Genomic DNA, 26,684 nt, shown 5'->3' with positions numbered 1-26,684 from the left:
CGCTGTCGGATGTGCTGGAGAGCTCTCTCTGCCGCTCTTTTTGGCCAGGGTATTTTTGTTTTTTTTGGCCAAGTCGAGACCCAGTGTCGTGCACTTTCGCTCTCAACGCTGCTGGGCTAAAAACCGCTGCTGCCGCCGCTGCTGCTGTTGCTGCTGGGTTAAGACCGATCCCGCACTTGAGCGTCAGCTGGCCTGGCGAGCGGTGGCTTTCCTGGGGTCTGGGTCTGAAAATTTCTGCACACGCTCTCAACGAAAGTGAAAATGGAAAGAAAACTCCCGATACTCGGAGACTCTCCACGGCTGACAATGGTAATTTCGAATAATTTGAGGTCTTCGCTGGTGTCTGTGGATCTCTGGATCTCTGGGCTGGCATTGTGTTTTATTTCGAGGGGCTAAATTTCCCTACCCCGCGTATGACAAATGCGAATACGTGCCATGACGGATGACTGAGTGAGTGCGATTGTGATTGCGACCGACGGCAGTGTGTATAAGTGTGCCACTGTGCGAGGCCTACGATCCCGAGATTCTCCGCACAGATAATCATAAAACTGGGTTGGTCGTGCCTGGTGTGCGAAAGTAATTGCCAGGCGGGATGGCATTTACCGCAAGACATCCTTGATGTTATAGACACGGCTAATAAATCACAAATAATGTTAGCTCATGAGAGGAATTTTTATTTTGAAACGATAATGAGAATGGGTCCTAATGTTGGGTTACAAAATTTTGGTTGAGCATTGCATATTTCACACCTCATAATTTTGTGTTATATTATATGTCTGCTGAAATATACATTTTCCCAATAAATATTGTGATGTAATAATACAAATTATTATTTTAGAATCAACGATTTAGTCGTGCCAATAATTAAGTTGTCTTCCAAAACTGGCAAAATAAAATGCAAATTATTAAAAAGAATAAAAAATGTTAGCATTCAAGCTGTCCTTTTGCAAACGAATAACTCCACGGTTTTTCTAACTGCCATTTAATTTACAAATAAATAGTAGTATTTTGCTATTTTGATTACTTTATTACCAAGCTGAAGCTTATAGAATTGATGTGTTGCATAAAACGTTTTGATGTCACTGTAAACAAAATAAAAATCGTGTTAAATGGCCAGACTTAAAAGCCAAATTTTATGTTTGTACGTAATTGTCATCAATGCTGTCTTATTTCACTTCCACTTTTTGTATTCAGTCGGCTAAATGTGTTAAGTTTAATGAAGTGGTCCGGCAGATCGAACCAACTTAACGTTCAATGAACCGAATACAAAGCGGAGAAAGGTGACAGAGACCGAAAATCGAATAAACAGTTATTCAATTAGATGCCAATTTTGGGGTCAGCAATTTTATTGTACTTGTCACAGTGCAATTCGATGCGATTAAAATTGTTTTGTGGCGGCTTTTTTTTTAGAAGTTCAAGAGAGAATGGCAAACGAACAAAAATAATCATACATATTTACATTCATTAAAAAATAAATAAAAATACCTTCAGAAGAAGCAAATAATCCCTGCGGGATAGATTTACCCCCGAATAAACAAAAGAAAAATACAGTAGTTGGCATAAACATTTCATTAACCGTTTAATGGCACAAACACCTCTCCCCTCAAAAATCAATAAATGTATTTCACTCTTTGACACATCGCAGTTTTGTTTGACACTGTTTCCGAGCCCATTCCATTACTCATTTTTTTTAGCTAATGGCATGAGCATTTCTCCAATCCTGGCAATTAAATTTGAGTGCTTATGAATCACGGCAATTCATAAAACCCACTTGACAAACGACTTTGCGGATTGGGTGTAGATAATTACCACCTGGTGGGGGGAAACGCAACTCCGCCTTTTGATGCATGGGGATGTCGACTCACACTCGCTGATGATCGCGCTCTTAGGAATAATAATAATAAAAATTAAAACGCAACTGCAGTCAGCTGTCAGCCGAGCACTGTGTTTCCTATTGCGATTTCACCTTGAATCGGTCTCGGTGGTTGTGTAACCAAAGACCAAGTTGCAGCTTCGGGCCAAGTTGAGTCAGGAGCAAGAGCCACCGAATGCCATATGCAAACACTGTCTTGGCTAACGAGCGTCGAGCGATTTTTCGTGTATTGACAAACTTGCGGCTGCAATAAATTGCTCGGTCTGGGAAACGAAATCGAATTGCAAGCCAAAAGAGCCGATTTGAACCGAAATAAAAGCCTGGCCAACAGCACCCTCCACCAAGGAGCAATCAGTGGCTGTTCAATCTGCACCTCCGCTGCCTCCGAATGTCAGTAGATGGATGGGAATGCAAATCGGAGCTGGAATCCAAGTTCGAGTTCACATCCGAGTCCCCAAAAAGTGGTCGCCTTGAAAAGGTAAAGACTTGACTTTCGCATTGCATAAATTTAAATTGGTATATTGGTCCAAGAAATGATGCAAGTATATTTTACAAAAGGTAATGGAGACCGATAGTTTAATTCTTTAGCTTTAACAACCCTGTATATTTTGTATTTTAACCCAGTTAGCAAAAAATTAATTTTTAAAAAATGTTTGAAATATTTTTACAATTACTTTTAAAACAAAAATAATTTTTTAAAATGAATTTCTAAAAAAAACAAAGACTGCAATGATATTAATGAAATAAAGCTTTAAAATATTGAAACTCTTGGAGCAAATTTAGTATGTCAAAATGTAATTGGCTGCAAAAAAAACCCAACCCAAATTTAAACTTTAAAATACAAATGCTTGTATTTTTGTAATATGCAAATCGCTCATCATGGCTTAGAGCATACGCTGGCTTAAATATTTGGCACAAATTTTTCCTTTACCATTTAAACGGTTTTCATTGAACTTCCGAATGCCTGCTGGGAAAAAGTGCCAAAAGCGCGCCGATCGCCAGAAAGAAACCGCAGCTGGCGATAAATCTCACGCTCAACAATGCGGCTAAAAATAAGCGGCAACAGCGTTCAGCGGCTGGTCGACAGAGGCTGCCAAACAGTCAATGGGGGGCACAATGCCTTGGGGACGATAAAAAGCATTTAAAGTGGAGTAAAGTCAACTGGATGCAATTTAGTACATTGAAGTGCTTAACTCAGTTAGTTATATTGGGGCATAAGCTCTTAAAAGTTTTGCAAAAAAAATACAACAAATTTTTAAAGCCTTTTAAAGTTTTATTTAAACTTCGATGTACGTAATACGTATGTACGTAAAAATAAAAGTTTGCAAATTTGATTTTAAATTAAAATAGAAATGATACTCCCCCAATAAAAACAGTAATTATTTTAACAATAAAAATTCGTAAAATGCTGCAAAAATAATCTGGACAAAGGTAAAAGTAAAGGTAGTACGAAATTCGCTGTGTTTACATAATGCCTCTGTGTAAACACATTATGCTAGGGAATAAGTGTACAAGTTTATAAAGTTTTTTTTTATATAAATATACATTTTTATCCATAAATTATTGTATCATTAAAAATTCAATTACTTACTGTTCGAATAATTGAATAACTATTAAATTTTGATGTAAAGGTAATACGAAATTCGTGGTATTTACACATCATTTACCGCCCCTGTGTAAACATAATAAGCAAGGGGGAAAATTTGTTTACTCAGGCATCTCAACATTTCTGCGATTTGAATGACTTGAACTTTATTCGCAATGCTGACGCCTCAGTGGGTGGTAAACAGAGGGGGAGTTGCATAAAAGATGCCAAGATGCAGTGTTTTCAGGTTGACACTGAAAGATAAAGCTCACGCAATGGGTAAAAATATGGGAGCATCGCTGGGAAGTGGGAGGTTTTTCGGGGTCCGCAAGGCGGATGATGGGTAGGAAGTCGGCGACGACGACGACAGTTGTTGCTTCCTGCATCCATTGTCGCTGGTTTTTACCGGCGGCATCTCCTCATCCTCTTCCCCGCCCGGCTCTTCGGTTTTCCATCTCCAGTCTGCCCAGCAACACTTCCTGCTTGTTAGGCAAACGGCAGCGTGCAAATTTTTTATTGTTGAATGCAATTTCTGTTTAAGCTGTTTGCGTTTTCTTCGTTTTTGCAGCAGACTGAAACTGAACGGTTTCGCCGTTTTTACATTTGACATTTTTGGTGTTGCTTCAGTTGGGGCATTGCATGTTGCTGGCGTGTTGTATGTTGCCGCCAGCGTCAATTGCATCTTCCATCTGTCCGCGATGGTATCGTCGCATCGGCGCATCGATTTGAGATCTGCTGACTTATTATTTATTGTATGTTTGTCTGTCCAACGACTCGAAATGTTCACTTCAATTGAAAATGTTGCTACTTGAACTCTTCTGCCGCCGCAAAAGTTGCTGCTCGCTCACTTTTAAATGCTAATTAGTGTTGCCGCCAGCGTCAATTGCATCTTCCATCTGTCCGCGATGGTATCGTCGCATCGATTTGAGATCTGCTGACTTATTATTTATTGTATGTTTGTCTGTCCAACGACTCGAAATGTTCACTTCAATTGAAAATGTTGCTACTTGAACTCTTCTGCCGCCGCAAAAGTTTCTGCTCGCTCACTTTTAAATGCTAATTAGTGTTGCCGCCAGCGTCAATTGCATCTTCCATCTGTCCGCGATGGTATCGTCGCATCGGCGCATCGATTTGAGATCTGCTGACTTATTATTTATTGTATGTTTGTCTGTCCAACGACTCGAAATGTTCACTTCAATTGAAAATGTTGCTACTTGAACTCTTCTGCCGCCGCAAAAGTTTCTGCTCGCTCACTTTTAAATGCTAATTAGTGTCAACGACTTTTTTTGAAAAGTTGGTTTTCGTTTCTTGGTTTTTCGTTTAACGGTGACCATTTGGCAATTCAAACAACACGGCAGATTTTCTAAGGCCGCTTGCAACTGAAAATGTTAATGTCCGATAGCGAATGGGCCATTCAAAGTGGTTAGCAGTCTTAAGGCTTAATCCAAATGTTAGCCATTAACCTTCATTTGCAGGCGGTAATTAAAAGTTCTTTTATGTGCCCAAATAAACTTTTCCCATTGCACGCAAATTGGATTCGTATTTGCCGATGTCGACGGCAGTTTTCCATTCTAAATTCAGTCCAAGAAATGGTAATTTTTATTTACATTTATAGAATACATTTAATAATTGTTTAAACTTATAAAATAGATTTTAATATATGTCGTTCATTAATAAAAACTATTGAAATAAAAAGTTTACGCACATATAAAAAAAGAGGACAAAACCAAAAAAAAATTAATTAAAGCAAGCAATTATGCTAGTAACGAAAAATGTATACATACACATTGGCTTAATTTTTTTTAAGCTTACAACCAATTCCTTTGAAAAAATTTAAAGGGCCGTGCTCGGCGAACAAATGTTTTACTAGTTCAACAAAATCCAATTCGTGTTTTCTTTGTGCACTCAAGGAAAACGCATTTCCTTAGTGGTAAAAAAATGTGTGCTGAATTCTGCTTTTATTTTTTCCGTCATTCTGGTTAGCACACACCACCAATGCCACCGTCATTCTTAGCAACTGCTGACTTGCATTTGCTGGCTCCCATTTTTGAACACACACGAAGCTTTTCATTTAATTGCAGCACGTTGATGTGTCGAACCGCATTTTCTTGTGGCTTCCTGACAGAAATTTGCATGCAAAACGTTTGGTTTTTTTTTACATGGAGTTGCCTTTTAAAGGCCTTATTTTTAGTTGAATGCCACTATGTTCCAATTTGCCTCGCAATGTCATTCTGCCGCATTTCGGTGCCTTTTCATCTAACTGACAAATGGAAAAGACGTGTCGGGAGCAAAGCATTAATCATTCGCCACCTTTCACATATGCCACATTTTCTATCCCGTTTTTGGGCGCCCAACGCATTTCACCCATTTCTCGCAGCTGACATCTTTGGAGGTGTATGCAAACCGAAAAACTTTGTCTGCATTTTTGGCACCGCGAAAGAGTAACTGCGAGTTGAAAGTTCGGCAGGAGTTGCTTCATGTAGAGCTACAGTAACGGAAACTAGATAGCAAAGTTACCTTCCAACTTAATTCCCAAATAAAAATCAAATTCACACCAAAAACTCCGGAGAAATGTGGGTCGCTGTGGACTCAAATTAAGCGAATTACGCTTGCAGGTGCACATGCATAAATGCGAATGAGTCTATAAAACGGGTCGCACAACGTGGCGTATGCGTAATTTCACAAATGAAGTGCAATTCGAACGACTCGAAGCTGGAAGCTGCACAAAAGCGAAAACGTGTGAAAAAGAAACTCCCGACTTTGATTGTGCGCCAGTCTGCTTTTTATGCACATCGTAAAAGTTTACCTAATGAAATAATTTAAGTCAACAGAGATGCACAGGAAAAAAGAGAGTATTTCAAATGTGTCAAGATATGAATTGTCAGAAATATTTTTACCAGTTAACCAAAATTATAAACTTACTCCGTATTAAAAATAAATGTAGAGACAGCTAAGTACAGAACTTATCTGTAATAAAGTCCCCCTTTTCTTTAATACAAATCAACCCTTTGCAGTATTTCATTCTGCGGAGTGAAAAACATTGAATCCAAACTAAAGTAATTTTCGAAGCGTTGACGGATGTGTTCCTTTGCCATAAAGATCGCTGAGAAAAATACATTGTATGCCAATAAGGGCACGCCGCTCACTTTGATTTGCATGTGCCAAACTTTTATTGCATTCGGATTGCAATTGAGTGGAATTTCAAGTATCTAAAGCTCCCACCCAAACGGAGTGGCTGAAATGGAGGTGAAATCTAGGGATTGTTATAGCTTATAATGCCAATTGCGGTATAATTTATGTTTGCGGTGGGAAACCGCGGGGGTTAAATTGTGTGGGATCGCGGTCACCGAGGTTTGCTTGTTTGTTTGTTTGTTAGCTTAAGTTTTTGGGGTGGAGACAGGCAAATGCATATTTAATGGAAATATCTTCGTCTGTCATATTAAAAGGTTTTCCCCCAAATCAGCGGAAATCGCTTTGTGTTTTCTCTTCGTTTCATTTTTGCATTTCCTGGGAGCAATTTTTCATCATTATGAGTATCTGTCTATCTGTGCGCAGCAGCTGCACGTGCCCCAAAGACCCGGAGACCCGAAGAAAAGCCCGCTAGGAAAGGAAAAACGTGCGAGTTTCGTCCATCGATCCAACAATGGCAACCGCATTCGCATTTGCATATCTGTCGAAATATTCGTAACTCATCAAAGACATCCATCCACATCCACTCCTCCATACGCCATACGTGGCCAGTTCCTCTGGCCGAACTTTGTGTAATTTGGCGAGAAGATAATGCAGATGGTCATTAAGCACCGAGTTGGATTCGCAACTTTATTGGCCAGCTTATGCAATTCGGCAAGACTTGAGTCTTGTGGCTAGAAGAAACCACAATTATTTAAATTGCGCCGTTAAAGACGTAAAGATGCGTAAAGTGTCTGGGATTCCTTTTACTTTTCTGGCGTCAGATAATTTTGTACCTGTGTATCTTTCTATTATTGCGTGTGGCAACAGAGTTTTCATGAATTCAGTTGCAATGCTCTTCAGGCTTTGATTTCGTTTCCTAAAGATTCTAGTAGCACTTAAGAAGTTTATGTACCTCTGGAAATAATAAATAAACCTTGAAATAATTTGTAAAGCCCTTTTAAGGACCTTGTAATTGAGTTTTGCTGGTGCTATTAAATGTCGGCTGGAAACCTACAACTTTCGGCTATAAGTAATTGAAGTTGACAGCGACAGGGCAAAGTTAAACCTTCCCCTCTTACCACATTTTTTGGCCAGAAGGGAATGTAAACAAAAGTCAAAACAAGAAATCATATTTTGCGTAAATGGGTTTCAGTTTTCACACTTTGGCCCAGAGCGTCAGGTCTCAAATAACAACCAGAAACTTGGTCAGAAGATTGATTGAGCGTAAGCATGCCCCAAGAGGACTGAAGGCCAGCGGGAAAAACACTTTAAGCCAAGGGAAATACGAAATTGCCAAAATAAACACGGCCGAGGCTAAAAACTTGTTAAAATCAATTAAGGGCATGGAAACGAAAAGTGAAAGAACGGCCGACAAATGACAGTCAAACCGAAGAGAGTGGTCTGGTCCATCGGCCGATTGGTTACGCAACACTCCAGCTCCAGGATGCAATGGCAATCGAGTTATGAAAGATGAGAGACCTCTGCCGTCGATTGGAATGGCGCGATAATCCAGGCGATTTATGGTGACTGCAAAACGCGTGGCAAACGCGCCGAAAAGGATGACCACCGGAGACCGGCTCCTCGGTGATTGGGAATCCAGCGCCCCCAACTCCGTGACCATATCTGCATGGGAATCCTCAACGCCACCACCCCCAACCCCAAGTCCTCCGTAACCGATTGGGTAAGCGCAAATTGAACCCAAAGATAAATGACCAGTCCACAAAGAGATTGAGATTCCCATCGGAACTGGCCGGCTAACTTTCGCTTTTAGGCATTGGCAACCCAGACGAAGATGAAGACGCTGCCGATTGAAGTATTTTTTAAAATCACTCGCGGTCACTCGTAATTAATCTAAAACTGCCGCTTAAATGGAGGTTCGGTTATTTATTTGCCTTTCAAAGAGACATTGCAGATGACAGTTGATTTTACAAAAGCAGACTAAAGGCTTAAATGGTAATTCTGAATAATGTGCATTTAATTATTTTACGACTGTCCATTTAAGGAGCATTATTTGTAATAATTCATTGAAAATTAATTCATTTAATGATGGAAAAAACGGATAATTGCTGTGGTTTACCTTATTACCCTACTTTTGTATACAAAGAGTTATTTAATAAAAACTATAGAAGAAATTAAATTTAACTTGTGAGTGGAGCAATTGTCATCTGTAAGTATAAATATGTTATGTACAAACGCATTTTAAATTAATAAAAAATTACGAAAAAAAGAATTTTAAATTAAGCCATATAAATATTTTTGCATGTTCATATAGGGTATCCAGGACGGGCTGTGGTTTCCGTGCTTAATTTGCTGGTTGTATTCATGCAAAGTAGCCGCCGTTACTTGTTTCGCAGTTTTTCGAGTGTTTGTTGCTGCTGGTGCTGTCATCATTTCCATTTTAGTTGTTAAGACAACCCGAAACCGCTTCAATTGGCAGCGCAAATATTAATGAGCGAACGTGTCCGAGATGTTGACGAGATGGCCGGTAGTATCGGGGCGTTCACGTTTTCGTATGCAATGTGGTGATAATTGTCCCTTGCCAAAATGACTTCATTGAAAATGCAGAAAAGATAATAAATGGCCCAAACAGAGGTCGGGAGAAAGAGTGAAAGGGATCATTTGTTGAGTAACCAGTGGAAGGAAAGAGTGTAAGTGATTCTGTGGCAAGGCCAAATCGGAAGAGTCTAAATGGAAGGCAATTTAAACACCTCCAAAGCGATAAGTCCCAAGGCAGTTTGCCACCTGACGGGTCACGCACATGTGTGATTTCTGCACTTTAAATAAAAATGTATACACTCTAAAATATAAATACTAATAAGAAATTAATATATTAAAGGCATTGTATACTTAACATTGGATAAACAAAATTCGTTCGGTATGATAAACTTATTAATAGTATAATATTAATATACTATTTTTCCACGTGTCAGGATAGGTTTTAAACCCAACCTATGGCAACGGATGCGGCACATGACTTTGCGTGCCCAATTTGTAAAAAATGTAAAAACATTTGGCAAGTTTCTTTAGAGTTTTAAGATATATATCTCCCATCCGCCGCAACGCCCCTTAATCATCGCCAGATGCAACGCCTCACGCACTTGACACGCGGCTCGATTAGGGGCTTATGAAAATTGCGCGAGACACGAAAAGGTCACTGGTGGAACTGGTTTGGTCCGGCGGCTCCGATCCGCAATTCGCAGATTTTCCAGCAGTTGCAAATAAAACCGCAAGTGGTCGCATTCACGAGCTGGCCGCTTTTAACCTTGCAGACCTTGCCACAGTTGCAGCTTGTGAGTTGTAAGTCTGCCAGTTGGCGGTCCAAGCCGCAAAACTATCTGGCCAAGGCGAAGGAGGCGAACCCACCGGAGCTCCCCAAACTGGCTCAACGTTTAACCTTTCGAATAGGAAAACGTGTCAGGAAATGCTCTGGCATAACCACAGACCCAAGGCTCGGCTTCAAACACATTCGACAACACAAGATACTTGCACTTTTTTCCTTCTTTCTCAGACAAATTTGGCCACGACTTCGCCCTCCAGGAAGAGACTGCTAGAAACGTGGGCAGAAATTGACCAGGAAAGATAGCTTAATGCATTTAATACTTGTAATTTTTTATGTTAATACCTATAAAATAAAAATAAAGTCGAATCGATTACATTTAATTACAAATCTTCCTTATTTTTTAAATAGGATTTTTTGGCTTTAATGTTTTTTAGATTTGCAGATGCTTTAAATGTCATTGCCGTTAAAGTTTGTGTGCTCAATTTCTTTTCATATTGTCTTCTTCACAACCTTCTACTTTAAGCTTTAAAACTGCAATTAGTGTAATTTAAGTAGTTTCAATTTGTTTTTCTTTACTGACTTGGAGGACTATTGTACATACATACATCATTAAGAAATTAATCATTAGAAATTAATGTAAGCTTATTGTTTTATATGTTCGCCATATACATTTCTTATTATAAGAAATGATATTAATTTCAAGAAGTCAAATAACTATTGAGCAGAAATGCACAGCCAATTCGTTGTGTTTGCATTTCAGCAAGTCACCGAAAATGTATCTCATGTTCACCGAATTACACATTCGCCAATGAAAGTCCACAACCCAAAGCAAAATTTCCGCACTAATGCTAAACGAGGTAGTTAGGCGTGTTCCAATAATAGGCATCCACTCGAGTCCCTCAGATGCAACGCTCCGCTGAACAAATGTATCTGCATATGCATATTAAGTACCAGCGGCAATGCGTGCTTCTGCGTGAGTTTGTGTTGCCCCTGCTCGCCTTTAATCATTATTCTCATACACTAGTTACTGCAATAGCTCACGTTTTAATTAAGCGACCCAAGGCGACGCGATGCTGGCCAAAAGCATCAGTAAACGTATCTCACGGATATTCATGGTCGTGTCGCGGTCGCTCGACAGTTGTCTGGTATCTGATATTTGGTATCTGTATCTGGCGCTTATATGCAGAACCGTTGTTTGTTTTTCGGGCAAAATGAATAGAGAGAAAGTCCTTCATTTTCGCATGCTTCTTTCGGCCAAACAAACATTTTCCCAGTCAATTTGACCCTTTTTTTCCCCTTTTAAATAGTTTCTGTTAACATCTTCCTCTACAACGAAATTCAATTCCGTTTCGAGTTAAGTTTGGTGGATTTTGGCGATGATATACAATGCTTAGAAATAACTAAGGCTGGTAGAAATTTAACGGAGTATTAGTTCATTTGTTTTATCAAAAACGATATTTTATCATAGTTCAAAGAATTATTTTTACGGATTGTAATACCAATAAAATAATATATAAAGATGAATATTACAAAAATAATTTAACTTGGCACCCCTTTAGGAGAACTACAACTTAAGCTACTTCCCCTTGTCAGGACCCTACTAAATGCACAAATTTAAATAGAAACTTATTCCAATTCACGACAACTGTAATCCCAAAGGTGTATTGACTTCATCGTTTAACCCAACATTTTACCAAACGGGGGAAGCCCCCAGCACGCGACATTTCCGTACCTGGCAGACAATGGGACAATTGTGGCAACAGTCGCACAGACGACACCTTAATAGCTCCATAAAATGGGGCGACAATACCCATAAAGGCAGCCACGCACTCGCTCCGTGGAAGACAATTGCTCGGGGAGCGGAAAAAGGTCGCAGATGCTGCCTCATGAGCCGGGTCCGAGCCATGATAGGGCCATATTATTTCCGCCATGAGAACCACTAGCCAAGAGCGGCCAAAGGCTCCTAAACGAGCTGGAAAGATGTGCTCGTAGATGGGGACCAGGGGAGCCATGCTCATGGTTTTATTTGCAGTCGGAATAGAAATTATATTTACTGTGGCGCTGTTTATTTGAAAATAGCGTGACAACAGCCCAACTCAAACGGTTCGCAAAAAAACACACAACCGCATGTTTCTGCACTGGGAAAACATTAAAATTTAACTGAAAACCCCAATTCAATAAAGAAAAACCTATTGGCAATGCGAAATTGAATTACTCATAAATTCAATTTTTTATAAATAATTAAAAGACTCAAAGAAACTTTGGTACTGATTACCCCTTTTAATTTAGATTTTACTTGATATATTCAAATTTAAATGTTCTATATTGTAAACTACTATATAACTCTTTTGTTAAATCTTACACATGTTACTCAGTTACATAATTCTTTACTTCCACATATTAAAGCCTACTTAAATAATTTTTCCGAGTGTAGCTGGACTATAATTCACTTGGGTTTTTGGAGTCCACCAAAGAGAGATGCGCTGGTAACTTCGTTGCAGAGCACGACGCTCTGACTTCCACTTAAGCCACAAATCATTTTGCGGCAGTTGGCATGGGTTGCAATGGGATGGAATGGGATGGGAATGGAGCTGGAAATGGTGCTGGGAAGAGGAAGGGATGTGGCAAGGGATGCAGATATAAAGTTGTTGGGAACGGAACCCACACTAGTGTGCCCCAGGGATCCAGATAGGGATTGGGCCGTGTGTGTGTGCCATGGATATTACGACACATGGCAAGTTGAAGATTTATGCCGCAATTACCGCAAGTGTAAACTAATTACGGGTTTAAAGTGCCAACTCAAAGATAATGGCAGTCGACAACAAAAATAACAGCGAAGTAACAAAACAAAGAAAAGTTAATGTTAACCCGCTGTTGTTGGTCTTCAGTGGCTACTGGTCATTAAGAGTCGACCATTAAGAGTGGCTTATCAATTTGAATTATTTCTGGGGCAAAATAACTGGACGGGACATCGGTAAGTGGTTCGATGGGTGAAATAGGGAAGCGTTGGGTTTGAAATATAGCCAGCATCCCCTTCCCTTTTCTCTTCTATCCGCTTTATCTAAATTGTTCGTGTCTGCCATTTCTCAAATCCGACACCAGCTACCTGTTTGTGTCTTATTTGATTGCTGCACTGAGGAAAAAATCTACCGACATCTGCAGGCTTCCAGAGTAGGGTGTTATATAATTTTTTTCTTTTAATTCAATATCATAGAGAGACTGAACCTAAGAAAATTATATTACGTATTCTTCTGAAGGCATAACAGTATAAAAGCAATTGAAAAGAAACAACGAACATTTGTTTTGGAATCGAAGTTTGGTTATCATTAAACTGCATTAAATAATCTTTATGAAAATTTGTACGTTTTTATATTGTGCTATGACTAGAACCTTTTATAAAATGTCTTAGTCCCTAATAATACATTTTTCAGCATTATTTAATATTAAAAACCTTAAAAAACAAAGAAGTTTAAGCAAGAAACAGAGAAAGGGGTTTAATTTTATAAATTAAAGATTTGCTTGGCTTTTTTATTGTGCACCTGATACTATCACCCTGACGACGAATGAGAACTCAAAACTTAAATTAAAGGGGTGTGGGCCCGCGGATAAATAAAAGCCCGGCAGCCTTTGTCCGTTCGCCGGCGATGTTCACATTTTAATTACAACAAACTCAGCTGGATGGCAGATACACGGATCCAACGGCAGCCGTGGCACCTTTGGCCAACCCGAAAACGGGGTTAATGTGGCGCAAATTGCTTTTTCGACTCAGTGGGCTGAGCAATCATGATGATCTCCGTAATGACACGGCATCAGGCATAAGGTGATGAACTTTCAAGCTTAACAAAGATAGTTTGTGTTCATTTGGTCCACTTGTTGCTCGAAATTATGAAAAGATCTTGATCAATTTTCACCTAAATTATCAAGAGCTTGACTCAACGAGAAGTTTCATATAGCTTATAAAATTAATATGCAAATGTGGAGTCAGCTATGAACTTTGATTTCAATTGGATGTCATCCTTGGTTAACTACAAATTTGCATTAGCCAAATGCCGTCGACTGGTTAGCTTGTCCCATTCATTGGCAGCCACGCCATACAAGGCGTATACGCAATGTGATAACGCAGCAGCTGCAATTTGACGTGGCCATATAGTTCCCCCATTAATGAGCAGTAGCATTGATTTGCTCAATGGCTTCGTGACGAGAATATCACTATGCTGTGCGTAACTATACTGAGCGAAAAATGTAGCTTAACCTATATTGCCAACAAACATAGAATTATAATATTTCACTATGGCTTTTTCAGTCATTCAGTTAAAACATAAATAAATGTAAAGCTAAACATTAAAATTTTAATTTTGAATGCACATTTCTAACTGCTAGAACTTAACTTTAAGTGCACGCAAATTAACTAAGTCCCCTGCTGAGTTCAAGTGGCGCATCTTCATTAGGGGCACTTGTCTTTGTGGCTGATTGATTTTAGTGCGTCACTGACACAGATTGCGGGCAGTCGACATTCATAAGCATTGCCTGCAAGTCCGAACCTTTCACTTTTGTAGAATAAACTTGTTCGGACGCCAAACAAACAAACCCATTCAACAAACAAGCACAAACAGACAGACAAATAAGGGGGAAAAACAGGGGAGGACAAGATGTTTTCTCATGCAACAGCAGACTACAAAAGCAACAGCAGATGCAACTGCGAATGCCGGATAGCTGATGGCCGAACCAAGTGGCAGAGTAAGTCATGTCTGAGGATTCACCTCAATTACTGAAACAAAACCGCATTTGTATCGGTCTCAAGCCTTAATTAAATTAATCTCCAAACAATGACAACAACCGAAATTAAATTTATTTACATACGAACATTGTCGAGTCACCTTGTTCAATAGATTTTCTGTTTAATTTACGGACATTAATTGACTAATTTATGGTCCCCAGCAACGCAAAACTCCTGGCCGTGGCGCCACAATAAACACAACATTTAGTTTTATTGAATTAAGAAAGAATTACCCGTAAACAACCGGCCGAAATGGCAGGCTGATAAATTTTATAGTCGAGGGCAAACAGTCCAGAAGACTAGATCAGACTAGATGTCTACGTGTTTGTTTCATAATTAATGGACATTTATTGATATGTCCACAAGACCCGGAACAAATAGTTACTTTTGCATAAATAGTGAAGAATAAAGAAGGTCCATGTTTGGACAGCGCTCAACAAATATTTGTAAGCCTTGTCAGTCATTTGACAAATTTATTTGTGTTAGTATCAAGATAATTATGCACTTAAGAATGGAAATTAAAGGTTGATTCATGTGAGAAAATAATGCTTTATAAAATTGTATTTGAATGACTTGTTTAAAGTGAACCTTTAAATTTATGTTGTTATACAAAGTTTATTTCTAAGTCAAAGTGCTTTCGACTTCTTTAAAAGTTATTCGTTTTATGATCTGACATTTAACAAAAAATGTTGTAAAACAACCACTCAGGTGGGAACATATAACGCTTTTTATTTAGCTACATGAGAACGAAGCTATTAACATTTGTTGTAATATTAGTAAGTCGAATATTGACTTATTAACCCAATAAGAATTGATTTTTAATATGGTAATAAATGCAATAATAGGATGGCAAAAACCAACTTAAAGCTTTCAGAAACTTGTCATATTCGCGACCTATTTAATTTGTATAGTGCCATTTGCAAGACTCACATATAGACCAAAATAAATTGGGCGTAAATAAATCAATGACATGGAAGGGCGTAAAACGCTTATGCTAAGAGTTTCCAAGCAGAGGTCACATGGGGAACCGGAATTGCAGATGGGGGAGATTCCATGGGCGAGATAAATGAATTGCAAGAAGGGGAGACTAATTGCAGCCTGTTGCCGAAGTTGTTGCTTCTGCAGCTGCTGCCTCTGTGGGTTTTATCTTTTAATTTGCCACAAAACGCACAAAGTGCACTCAACACTCGGCAGCGTGGGTGTGCATCGTTGTGTTCGTTAGCCAGCAGACGACTACGGACTTACTGGCCAAGCCTGGGAATCCTCTCACTTTTTTCACATGCACTCCCCATTGTATCTCTGGGATGTGTTCGTACGGGTTTGTGCTGCCGATGATGAAGATCCCAGCTGCCTGGCCGACTGCCTGCTGGATATGACACAGATTACGTAATACGAAATTAACATTTTAACACAATTCAAGAGAAAGAGAAGACGATGACGCGGCTGCATCGTCTCCAGCCGTCTTGGTCGGAAAAATAAAACAAGAAATTTGAGCGTAAAATATGAAGACCGCAGCACGAAATACCCTCTCAAAATATAAAATATATAAAATATTAAGGACATCGAAAAAAGTTTAAAAAGGTTTTTATGGGTGTTATATCAAATTTAACTATAACACTTGCTGACCTTAAAATTTATATTTTTCTATGCTTAAAAAATCTTTACACATTTACATTTTTCAAGTACGCAAATTATCATTCTGGTTATAATTCAATTTAAGAAGTTTGCATTAGGAACAAAAGTTTTAATGTAGATATATGGCAAACCTCCTGAAAGATATGAATACCCTCTTGGGAGTAAAAAAATGCATAAGATAAAAATTGGAAATGGGAACCCGTTGCCGATTGGACTGCTGCCCGCCCCACGTTTTGGACCTGCCCATTTGGTCGGCGCTGGCTCATCACTCTTGGCTTCAGCTCCATGACGCGGCCAACCGGGGCTCAGTTATCGGGAGGACGATGGCGATGGTGATGATGATGACGATGGCCAATGCATGGGCACTTTCGGGCCGAGAGTAACGCCTCTTGCAGTCAATTATGCAATTAACGTTTTGCCAGCAAACAAGAAGCAATCGCGCCAAATGAGCCGCGTTTCCTACACATTACACATTAGTCGACGCCGCGTTGACAAAACTCAGACTCAGACTCAAACTCAAATGCAGATGGCAGATGCAAATGTAAATGCTAACGCAGATTCGGTGGTGTTGGCCAGCTGCCAGCAGATCGATAGTTGGTTGTAAAAAAAGTAAAAATAAGAAGAAATAGCTGACAAAATAGTGATACTCGTACTCAATCCAAAGTTGCAATCGCCCGGGCCCGCTGACAACTGTGAAGTGTCATCGCCCCAAGTCAGCAATAATAATATTGTTGCCCCTCCGGTGCCTCCGATCTCGGATTTCGACTGATTGTTTTGCCTGCAGTGTGTTTCCCAGCAATTAGATGATGGACTGTGATTTGCAACTCGTGCAAACGAATTTAGGAAACACTTGACAAATATTGACAAAGTGCAATGGCAAAAGGGAACGCCATTTATGATTGTACTTTGTAGTTTTCTTGCAATAATGAAATTAAATTGAAATAGGCAAACGTCCATGGAAGAGAGATACCTTAATGAATATTATTTAAATTTTATAATAGTTTAATCTTTTTTATAAAATGCTGACTTTTACAAAAATGTAACTTTGTAAGTAATGGTTTTCAACAAGCCAAATAAAATGAATTACATTTAACCAGACTAAATTACTTTTAATACATTTTTTATCTAGTTTCGACACGTTTCTTACTTGTTCATCAATCTTTCCAATTGCCCACTCACGCAATTAACCAAAGGATTACCCAATACATTTTTAATTTTCAATCGACCCGTTGTCAATGAGCGACAATAACGATTTCGAGGAAGCTTCGAAGTAGTGGAGGTCCCATGGGGAGAGCGGTAATTTGCTAATCATTTGAACTGCCAATTGGCAAAATTGTTCGAAAGACGCCAGACACGAGGAAGAAATTGTCAACGATGGACATGGAGGCATAAGCGAAGGGAGCCGTCATGAGAAAATGAGAAATCCAAGTCACAAAATTGTTCCCGGGTTAAGTAACCAAATACCTATTGGTAGCCACTTTTTGGGATATTGCAACGGCATCGAAGGATGGTCAGAGCTTGGACATTGGAGGGGGCAGTGCCACTGCATCGAAAAGTGAATGGCAGATGAAGCTCCATCGCCTTGGGCTCGAATTGGGTAACATTGCACAGCGGTGGGCGAAACTGTCAGCAATTGTTTTCATTTCTATTTTCATTTTTGGCCTGAGCTCCTTCTGTTGGAAGATGAAGGAGTCCCTGTCGGATGTCTGTCTGATCTCTTCGAGATTGGACAGTCATTGGATTTCCTTTGCCTCAGAGTGTGTACTCTCCTACAAATATGTCAATTATAATTACTGGCCAACTTGCTTCCACAAATATGGGATTGGAGCGTAAGTTTAATGGGTGTTACGAAATTCTTTATTTAAATAATAGTAGGAATACTCTCTATAAAACACATTTAAACAAAATAGTTTAAAAGTCATAGAATTTCTCTAAAAATAAGTGTGTCAGATAATTATAATAATTATTAAAGGAAAAAAGTAATTTAAGGGAACATATTTGACAAGCTAAAATTACAATTCAATATGCCTAGAGGTCTTTAGGTAGGTATATCCCTTTTAAACTTGGAAATTAAGTGTCCTCCTCCAAGTGCAAAGTTAATTTAAGGGCGGAGGGGTTATTTGGCCAGAGAGGTCGTTGCCAGCTCACATGTTAACACTCTTGGCCAACTGGCTTTGGCTTCCTTCTTCTTCTGTTCAGCTGCACAATTGGCCATCGACCTGACTTAGGGGCTTGTTTGACAACTAACGTGGTTACGTGGTCTGCAGCCCACCCCCACCCACATCACTAGTAGCCGTCGCATCGCAATTGATTTCCTGGAAGACCACAAAACGCTGGATGGCATCTTCAGACGGCGAATTGTACGCAGACGCAATGGCAATCGCATCGCGCCAAAGGCCTCCAGCTGGCAAGTGGATAAGTTCGGGGACCCGTGTACCAAGTACGGACCACATGCACCGCATAAATCTTTTCTCATTTACTTTTGCCGAAACTCGGCTCGTGCAAGTTTATTGTAAATACTGCTGTTGCCTTGCGCCGTGTGATTATGTGAGCATTACATACCATTTGGCACGCTGCCACAGCCCAAAATCCAAGTCTAAAAAAATATTTTTAAAAATAAAGGAAGACTTGCACTAGATGACGACATTTTAAATACTCTCACCAAATACATTTTCTTAAGCAGTCATAAAATGTAATGACAAAAATTCCACTACGAACTTTTTAGTATTAAAAACCTTTTAATCGGATTTAAAGTCAACAATTTAATTTTCAATATCTTAAAAAACAAAATTAATTTCATGCCTATGTTAGTTAAATCTTTCGAAAGATACTCAATAGTTGTAGAGATATAAAATTTATCCTGAAGACACTCTGCAACAAGCTATAGCAATGTAATCCTCGTATAATCAAATATGATATATCATGCGTCTTATAAATGATCAATACACTCTATAAGGGTAAAATAACAACTGTGAGGAGCAGGAAGCCAGCCTTGCCACGCTTGCTCCCCATTGACCCCAGATTTTTTTGCCTGCTCGGAGCAAAAGCGGGAAAAAATGCAAAATCAATTTGAAGATTGCTGCTTCGACAGCTGTCTTCATAGTCGTTTTCGTTTCAAAAGACTTCGGTTTGCTGATGGCTCAGTTTGAGTCTTCGTCTGGCTCTGGGTTTGGGTTTGGTTTGGGTCTGAGTTCACTTGGAGCAGTCAACAAGTGGGGGCTTGTCATTGACTGCAGATCGAGGCTGTGGCAAGGTGCTGCGATTGGGGTTAAACTTTAGAGTCAACAAAACGCAAACAGGAGATGGCTGGGCTTATGCAAGAGGAGTCTGCAAATTAAGATTATGGGTATTTGCCAAATATAAGTATATATCTAAGTATACTCAAACACCGAATTTGGGAAATAGCTACTAATAGTTATTATTTTGCATTTAAGACAAATCCATTTGTTTATCGAAAAAATATTATAATAATTAAGAAGATGACTAGAAAAGCCATTTTGATTATACATGTATATATGTGCAAGTTTTCGTTTTTACAATCAATCATTTATAAGTTTTACATAAATGGCAAGGTCATAAAGTCATGTTCAATGGTTAAATTTAATAAATCTTTGTGAATGGGAATCCAAAATAAGTAGCGAAAAATGTTTTTTGTTTAACACACAATACAATAATTTCCCCCCTCATTTGAATTCTTTAAAAAATTCTTTATATTTTAAGCTTGTACATATTTTCCTTTTCTCTTTGTTTTTCCTGTAATTAACATTAATCTGTCTGTTCGAACAATTCCACTCGTATGTTCAAAGAATTCTGATTATTCTCAAAAGCATTCCACAAACGTCCAAGTCAAGTGAACAAAAATGAAAATGGAAAACATTTTTATCAATAATAAGTAGTTGTCAGACATATAAAAACTTCTTACTGTTAAGCGTAACTACACAATATAAGTGTATATTAATTTACATTTTACAATTTATCTTTAAAATTTTAGCAATTAAATTACTAAAAATGAGAAATGATGTAACATTTCTTGAATTTTTTGCTATACTTTTAGTGTACCCACTTGATGGATTCTAACAAAACCCTTTTGCAGTGGCTCATCCCACAGGGGCTTAGCTAATGGAAGGGTCAGTTTACAACCGAATTAGTTTTTGCGGTGGCTCAGAAATGGACTCACCTTGCGTTTAGAGCGGGCCATTCGCTGGTCGCGGGTGTTCTCCGCCTCGCCGGGCGGCCGTTTGCCCCAGACGCGGATGGCGATCCGGGTGTAGGTGAAGACCAGCACCGCCAGCGGCACAACGAACTGCAGCGTGAAGAGGGACAGCGTGTAGTAGTACTCCTGCGTCCGCGAAGGCCACATTTCGCGGCAAATGTATCTGGTGGATGCACGCGCACAAAGGACATCGCATAGAAAGAGAAGAGGGGCGGGAAAGTGCATTAGTTTCAAGTGAACGGATTTGCCGGGCTCCCAAACTCAACTGTCACTAAAGGACAACCGCACATGTGTGCTGGCTGTCATGTATGCCCGGCTTAGTGCGCAATTTCATTTTCATGCTATGCTCTTCAATTTCCTGCCAACAGTGGCAGGAAACTGCTTTCGCCGAAAAATTATTTTATATTTTCTTGCTCTGATAGAGGTTTGTTTAAGGACCCATTTTAAATAACTCTTTCTCTCAGTCTTTAGAATATGACAAAATCGGGCTAAAAAAATCAAATATTTAAGATAACTTTTTTTTTTAAACACCATAATAATTACGAAAAGTCGACCAAAAATTACAAGCTGAGTTGAAACTACAGCTTTTTTGAAAATTAAACCACAATCATTAAGAAGTATGTCTTATGTCGGATGTCTTTAAGAAATGTTATGGACTTAAAAGTGCAGTTTTTGGGCACTTTTTTGCAAAAGCCATAAATAATCGACCCCAAAATACAAACGAAGGTAAAAACATAGATTTTTAGAGAATTAAACCACAATTATTTTCAAGTTTGCCATGTTGTTGGATGTTTTATGAAACTAAAACCGTATTTATAAATATGTATATGGGCTCATATTAAAAAATAACTAAACTATAATTTTATTTCCCAAACAATCGGTCGGGAAAGGACAGACAGACCAAGGACGGACATAAATAGATCGCTATAATAATATATAATATATAATTTATAGGGACGGAAATGTGGCTTTCACTGCATTGCAAACTTTTGAAGGAGTATAATATAATTATAAAATTTGAACCTGCAGATGAGTTTACTATATGCAGTATCCTCTTTGTTTGTCCTTGGGGGCAAATGATTCAAATGCTCCTTGGCGCTTGTCTCCCTGATTTGTTGGTGAATAAAGAAAAATGTATGCAATACATTTTATTTGCCCTCCATTTGACAACGTGTTCCGGCCTTGAGAAATGTCTTCATCCTTCAACCAATCCCCCATCTAAGAATTTTCTCTTTAAGTCGAAATCCGAGGAAAGAGCCAATTAAGACAATTTCATACCCCTACACTTGGAGTAAACTCATAAAGATTTAATTTTTAATATAAGAGAAGTCAAACAAATAATAATATACAATAGTATACAAAATATTTTCATGTATAATACTAGAAAATTGTGAAAATAAAATATATTTTATTATTTTAACATTCCGACAATTGTTGTTTGTGGTACTTACTTTTCGCATTTCTCGTGCCATGGAGACAGAGGCATCTCAAGGCCGGAGACAAGTGGTATTGGGAATGCCGTGGCAAGTGCAACAAACCAAACGCCGCTGATGATTAGTGTAGCATAACTGAAAAAAACGGAAGAAGTCGTGTTTGAGTGGGTTCTGAGAAGATTTTATTCGCTGATAAATATAAAATATGTCTGCTATTCTTAGTCATCCGTAATCGGCTTGCTTTTTGACTCTCAAAGAATACTCTTATAAATTGTTGAACAGCTCATATATTTCCTCCACAACGTGGCGTTTGAGTGATGCTGAAGCTTGACGAAGCATGATAAGCGGACATTAAGCTCTAAGCCTTCAGCTTGTTTTGTTTTGGCTTTAAGAGCGGTAGCGGCGTTCGGGTAAATTACAGTCATGTTGAATAATTGTCAGCCATATTAATGTTATTTCCCCGCAAATATTTGCAGAGGCCACGAAGGATGGATTTCGCCGCCCACAAACACTGCCACACGCACGTACCCGCAAATATTGACGTCAGTATGGAACATACAAAAAATTTGTGTTTTTCCTAGTCAATTTTTTTAGTAAATGAAATGTAACAATACAATAATATAAATAATATTTATATTGAAGGCAATTCTGAAAATATTTCTTACTGAACATTGCGTACCAATTCCGAAAATTAATTGTTAAATTACACTCTTACTATATCTAAACAGAATTCTTAACTACATTAATTATGTTTCAATTTCCATCTGTTAACCTCCCCGTACGCCTAACCGCTACTAAACGTCACTCAAACGTGAAATACACACTCCGGATCCTCAACTCGGAGGGAGATGCGATGGATGTAATCGGAGTGACTCTATGTGATGCCGGGACTTTTGAAGGGCAGCAGCTGTATATATTACCAAACAAATTGACGTCTGCCATTCATGCGGTCAATAGTTGTTGACCAGCCGGCCGTTTTGGATTTTCAGCAAATGCTGAGTCAGGTTCTCGAATTACTATATAAACCAATTAACACGAGGCGACGTGTTTAGACACTGTCTCACTAAAGGCCTGCCGAAACTTCGCCCCTGGGGAGAGTCGTTTAGGTCAATTGGTCAAAGTGGACACCAATGTAAATACCGCTGAGGCCACTTAACGGTGTCCATGCACGCCAATAAATGTCGAGTTTAGCACTTGGAGGGTGAACTTAAAAAGCTTACTTAAATCGTGGCAATGAAACCTTCAAGAAGAAATACTGAAGTACACATTGCCTGCGTGCAAATATGGAAGCTTTAAGTTTTCGGCTTATATGAAATGAGTTAATTTTGGTAATTAATTATACCCTTGCCATAAAGTGCGAAATAAAACGAATGAAATAAGGTGACTTCTGCTCTCAAGCTTTGAAAGCCTATTAGAAGCATAATAAAACGAAAAAATGTTTTAAAAGCTTTATAGTGAAATAAGCAAAAATCTTATCAACCAAAATGGCAATAAATCACCTTTGCACTTTTTCATCAGTCATTTAACGCATAATTAGCTTTTTGTAATAACCAAATATTTTAAAAGCCGTTAAGCCTATGTGAATAAAATTCGTTTGATGTTTTACAGCATTACTGGACGCCAACAACCTACCGTTTTGTGATGCGGGGCCTTAGGGGCCACATGATGGCTATATAGCGATCAATGCTGATGGCCACCAAAGTGTAGGCGGTGACCAGCACGGAGACCGCCTGAGAGTAGTTCACAAAGTGGCAAAGCACCACGCCGAAGGGCCAGTAGTTGAGGATGAACAGCGAGATGAAGGACGAGGGCACGCAGAAAAGGGACATCAATATATCGCCCAGTGCCAAGCTGGCTATAAAGTAGTTGGTAACAGTGCGCATACGAGGCGTTGACTGAACGATGAAGCAAACAGTTCCGTTGCCGATCAGGGCGAAGATGAATATGGGGATGTATAGGAGGTAGACAGTGGTCTTAAAGTAGACACTGGACCACAGGTCCTCCGACTGAATGTCATCGCCGTCGCAACTAAAGTTCATCATCACGGTGATATTAAAGTTCTCCAACTCCAGGCCATTGAGCGTGGTGGTGGATCCATATCCGGTGGTTGCCTCCTCGACCTGCATCTGATGTGTCGTGGCATTGTATAGGAGGGAGGCGGAGTCGGGCAGCATTAGGGACTCCTCCAGGTAGTCCTGTTGCTGCTGATCCATGTACACCCTATTGCTGTCCTCAAGCAACACTCGGCTGCTTCCAAACAGCAGGCTATCATCAAACTCCATTCAAGCGTGTCAATGTAGTAACAGCAAACTCTTAGGCCAACTTTAAGTCCTTGAAAACTTTTTTAAGCATTCTGGACCGAAATCCAGACACTTAAAGTTGACTCCTAGCTGCCATCTGCAAGAAAAAGTATGAAGTTTTGATTAGTTAAGTTTGTATAAAATGTGCAGCACATCATTGCGGCTACTTAATAATTCGCAAGGCATATTTAAACAATAAACATTGCATAGTTTTGGGCTGCTATCATTATAAGAGTTTTGTGGGTTATCTCAGCATAGTAACACAACAAAGCTGAAAAACTACAAATGAATAATTTGTAGGTTTTGAGATGCAGCTGGAAAAAAATTAATTATAATTATCTATTGTTCAAAATTAAACATCAGAAGTATTAAAACTAAATCCGTTTATGAAACTAGACAACATTAAGTATTTTATCCTTTGCAGTATTCTTATTATTATTTTCTTTAAAATGTGTGTTAAATAAATGAATACGGTCCAATTATAATAATTTTACTTTTAAAAAACAATATGTAGATATAAAGCTTTAAATTAAGCCTAATAAATAAATGTTACTCTTAACTCGGAAATATTGTATGATAATTGAATTGATGTAAATTGAGTTGCTCTGGTAACCAATGAAAAGTCAGTGTAACAGCTGCGGATTTCGAACAAGTTAACACGGAAAAACTCGACATTAAATGGATGGGATACAAAAGAAATTTAAGCGTGTCCTTTCGATACAATGACATGCTGCCAGTCGCCGACTCATTTAATTCCATACCATTTACATTAGCTTCACTTCCTTTTAATATCTTGCTGAATGTGGTCAACATTTGACATTCCTGACCACCCAATTGCCTACCCACTGGCATTAAGTGGGTAAATTGTTTATCTCAGCACAATAATGAATATGAGGATTTAGCAAGTATGTGGGAGTGTGCAAAGCCGTTTTTGTCTTTATCTGGCCAGCCATCCTTCTGTGTTGTTTATCAATTATCCCTGCAATTTCCTTGACCCGGGAGTCTTAGACGGAAAATAACATAATCATTTTTAGGAACTTAAAATGTTTAACATTGCTTAGTGTTATTTTGGGCCACTTTCGTATATGTTCTCGTGCAAAAGTTGCAGAATTTACTCATTAAAGTTATTTAAATAATTTAATATACTGAGATGTTCGATAAGCATGCCATGAAAGTAAATTACGCATTGCTTGAAGTGTCATTTGATAACATGGAGTACAAAATGAGATTGCTATAAATGCAAAACCATCAAAATATGTGATTATAGAAATTCTTTAAGAATAGCCTGTCTGAAGTTCAACGATAATTTATTGATTGACAGAAGTTATGATTGCTTTTGCTAAAAAGGCTTTTAAATATCTTATGAATAAAGTTAGCCTATACTACATATATTTCAATATGCCAGCATACAAATTTACGAAAAAATCCCTGGCAAAATCCGGAGCTTTTAAAACCATATTAAGGATTCGGCTGGTAATTAAATTTTTTCACCGATATGTATCCATCATTTACCGAAAACCCCATTAATAAGACATGGAAAATTGTGCGCAGAATGCCAAAAATACGAAAAGTAATTTTATGCTAATAGGGTTCTCGTCGTTAAAAATAGAAGGGAAACTAGAAGGGACAAGAGAGTTCGGAACATGAAAATAATCTGGGCAAAAAAATAAAAATGTAAAATATTGTTAAAAAATCACGTACATGAATGGAATTTGGTCTGTAGATATGTGCGCCTTTAAAAATGTAATAACGACTTAGATTTTGCCGGAAAACAAATCAGATTTTCCGAGCTTACTTGACGGGTAATTTTGTTTAGCGAGCTTTTAGGCTGAGCGTGAAAAGTAGCGACAAAGTCTTCCCCTAGGCACAAACAAAATAAGTAGCCGTCCTGCCAAAATGCATTTCATAAATTCAATTTTCAGCCAAGCAGCAAACATAAAAAATGACAAGGAAAAGAATTTACAATAATGGCCTAGGATTACGACGAATTTAAAGGCCTTAATGGGAAACGGATTTTTGCTTGGGAGAAAATTTGTCTGATAAAACAGGCAGCCTTTATTCTGAAAAATAAAATTTAACTCTGCCCTTAGGTCAGGCAAAAGCTATTGCCAAAGCTGAAAAGCATGTGATGATTCTTAAAAACTTACATAAAATAACTTTCTATTTTTAGAATCTAGGGAGATGGCTCAAATATTTTCGCGAAAAAATAGACAACTGGAAGTAAACTTATAGGCAAAAATTAACGGAAGTGAACTTTAGCAAGCCGAAGCTGTTATAAAATTAAATACTCTTTATTTAGATTTCGATGTTTAAAAAAAATAAAGCTAGGTCGATTTAGTGATAAATTTTTTGATCATTCCTATGGAATCTTTACGATCAGTGGTCTGATATTTATAAAACTAAAACGTATTTCTGAA

General features: G+C 38.6%; 1 protein-coding gene across 1 annotated transcript in view; it reads right to left on the bottom strand.

The window, feature by feature from the left end:
* The window catches only part of LOC108037537 (RYamide receptor), a 37,391-nt gene extending 13,076 nt beyond the window's left edge, over window positions 1-24,315 (bottom strand). Inside the window, exons 1-3 of the mRNA XM_044459068.1 lie at window positions 23,600-24,315; window positions 21,986-22,102; window positions 20,499-20,697 (exon numbers count right to left, since the gene is read on the bottom strand). Of these exons, the coding sequence (XP_044315003.1) occupies window positions 20,499-20,697; window positions 21,986-22,102; window positions 23,600-24,249 (966 nt within the window). The 5' untranslated portion in view covers window positions 24,250-24,315. The remainder of the gene's footprint in view (window positions 1-20,498; window positions 20,698-21,985; window positions 22,103-23,599) is intronic.
* Between the last annotated feature and the right edge of the window lie 2,369 nt (window positions 24,316-26,684).

This window comes from Drosophila rhopaloa, unplaced genomic scaffold (assembly GCF_018152115.1).
Source record: "Drosophila rhopaloa isolate 14029-0021.01 unplaced genomic scaffold, ASM1815211v1 contig_178, whole genome shotgun sequence".
NCBI lineage: Eukaryota > Metazoa > Arthropoda > Insecta > Diptera > Drosophilidae > Drosophila > Drosophila rhopaloa.
Note: the sequence above shows the minus strand (reverse complement) of the source record. Positions and strands in the feature narration are given on the sequence as shown.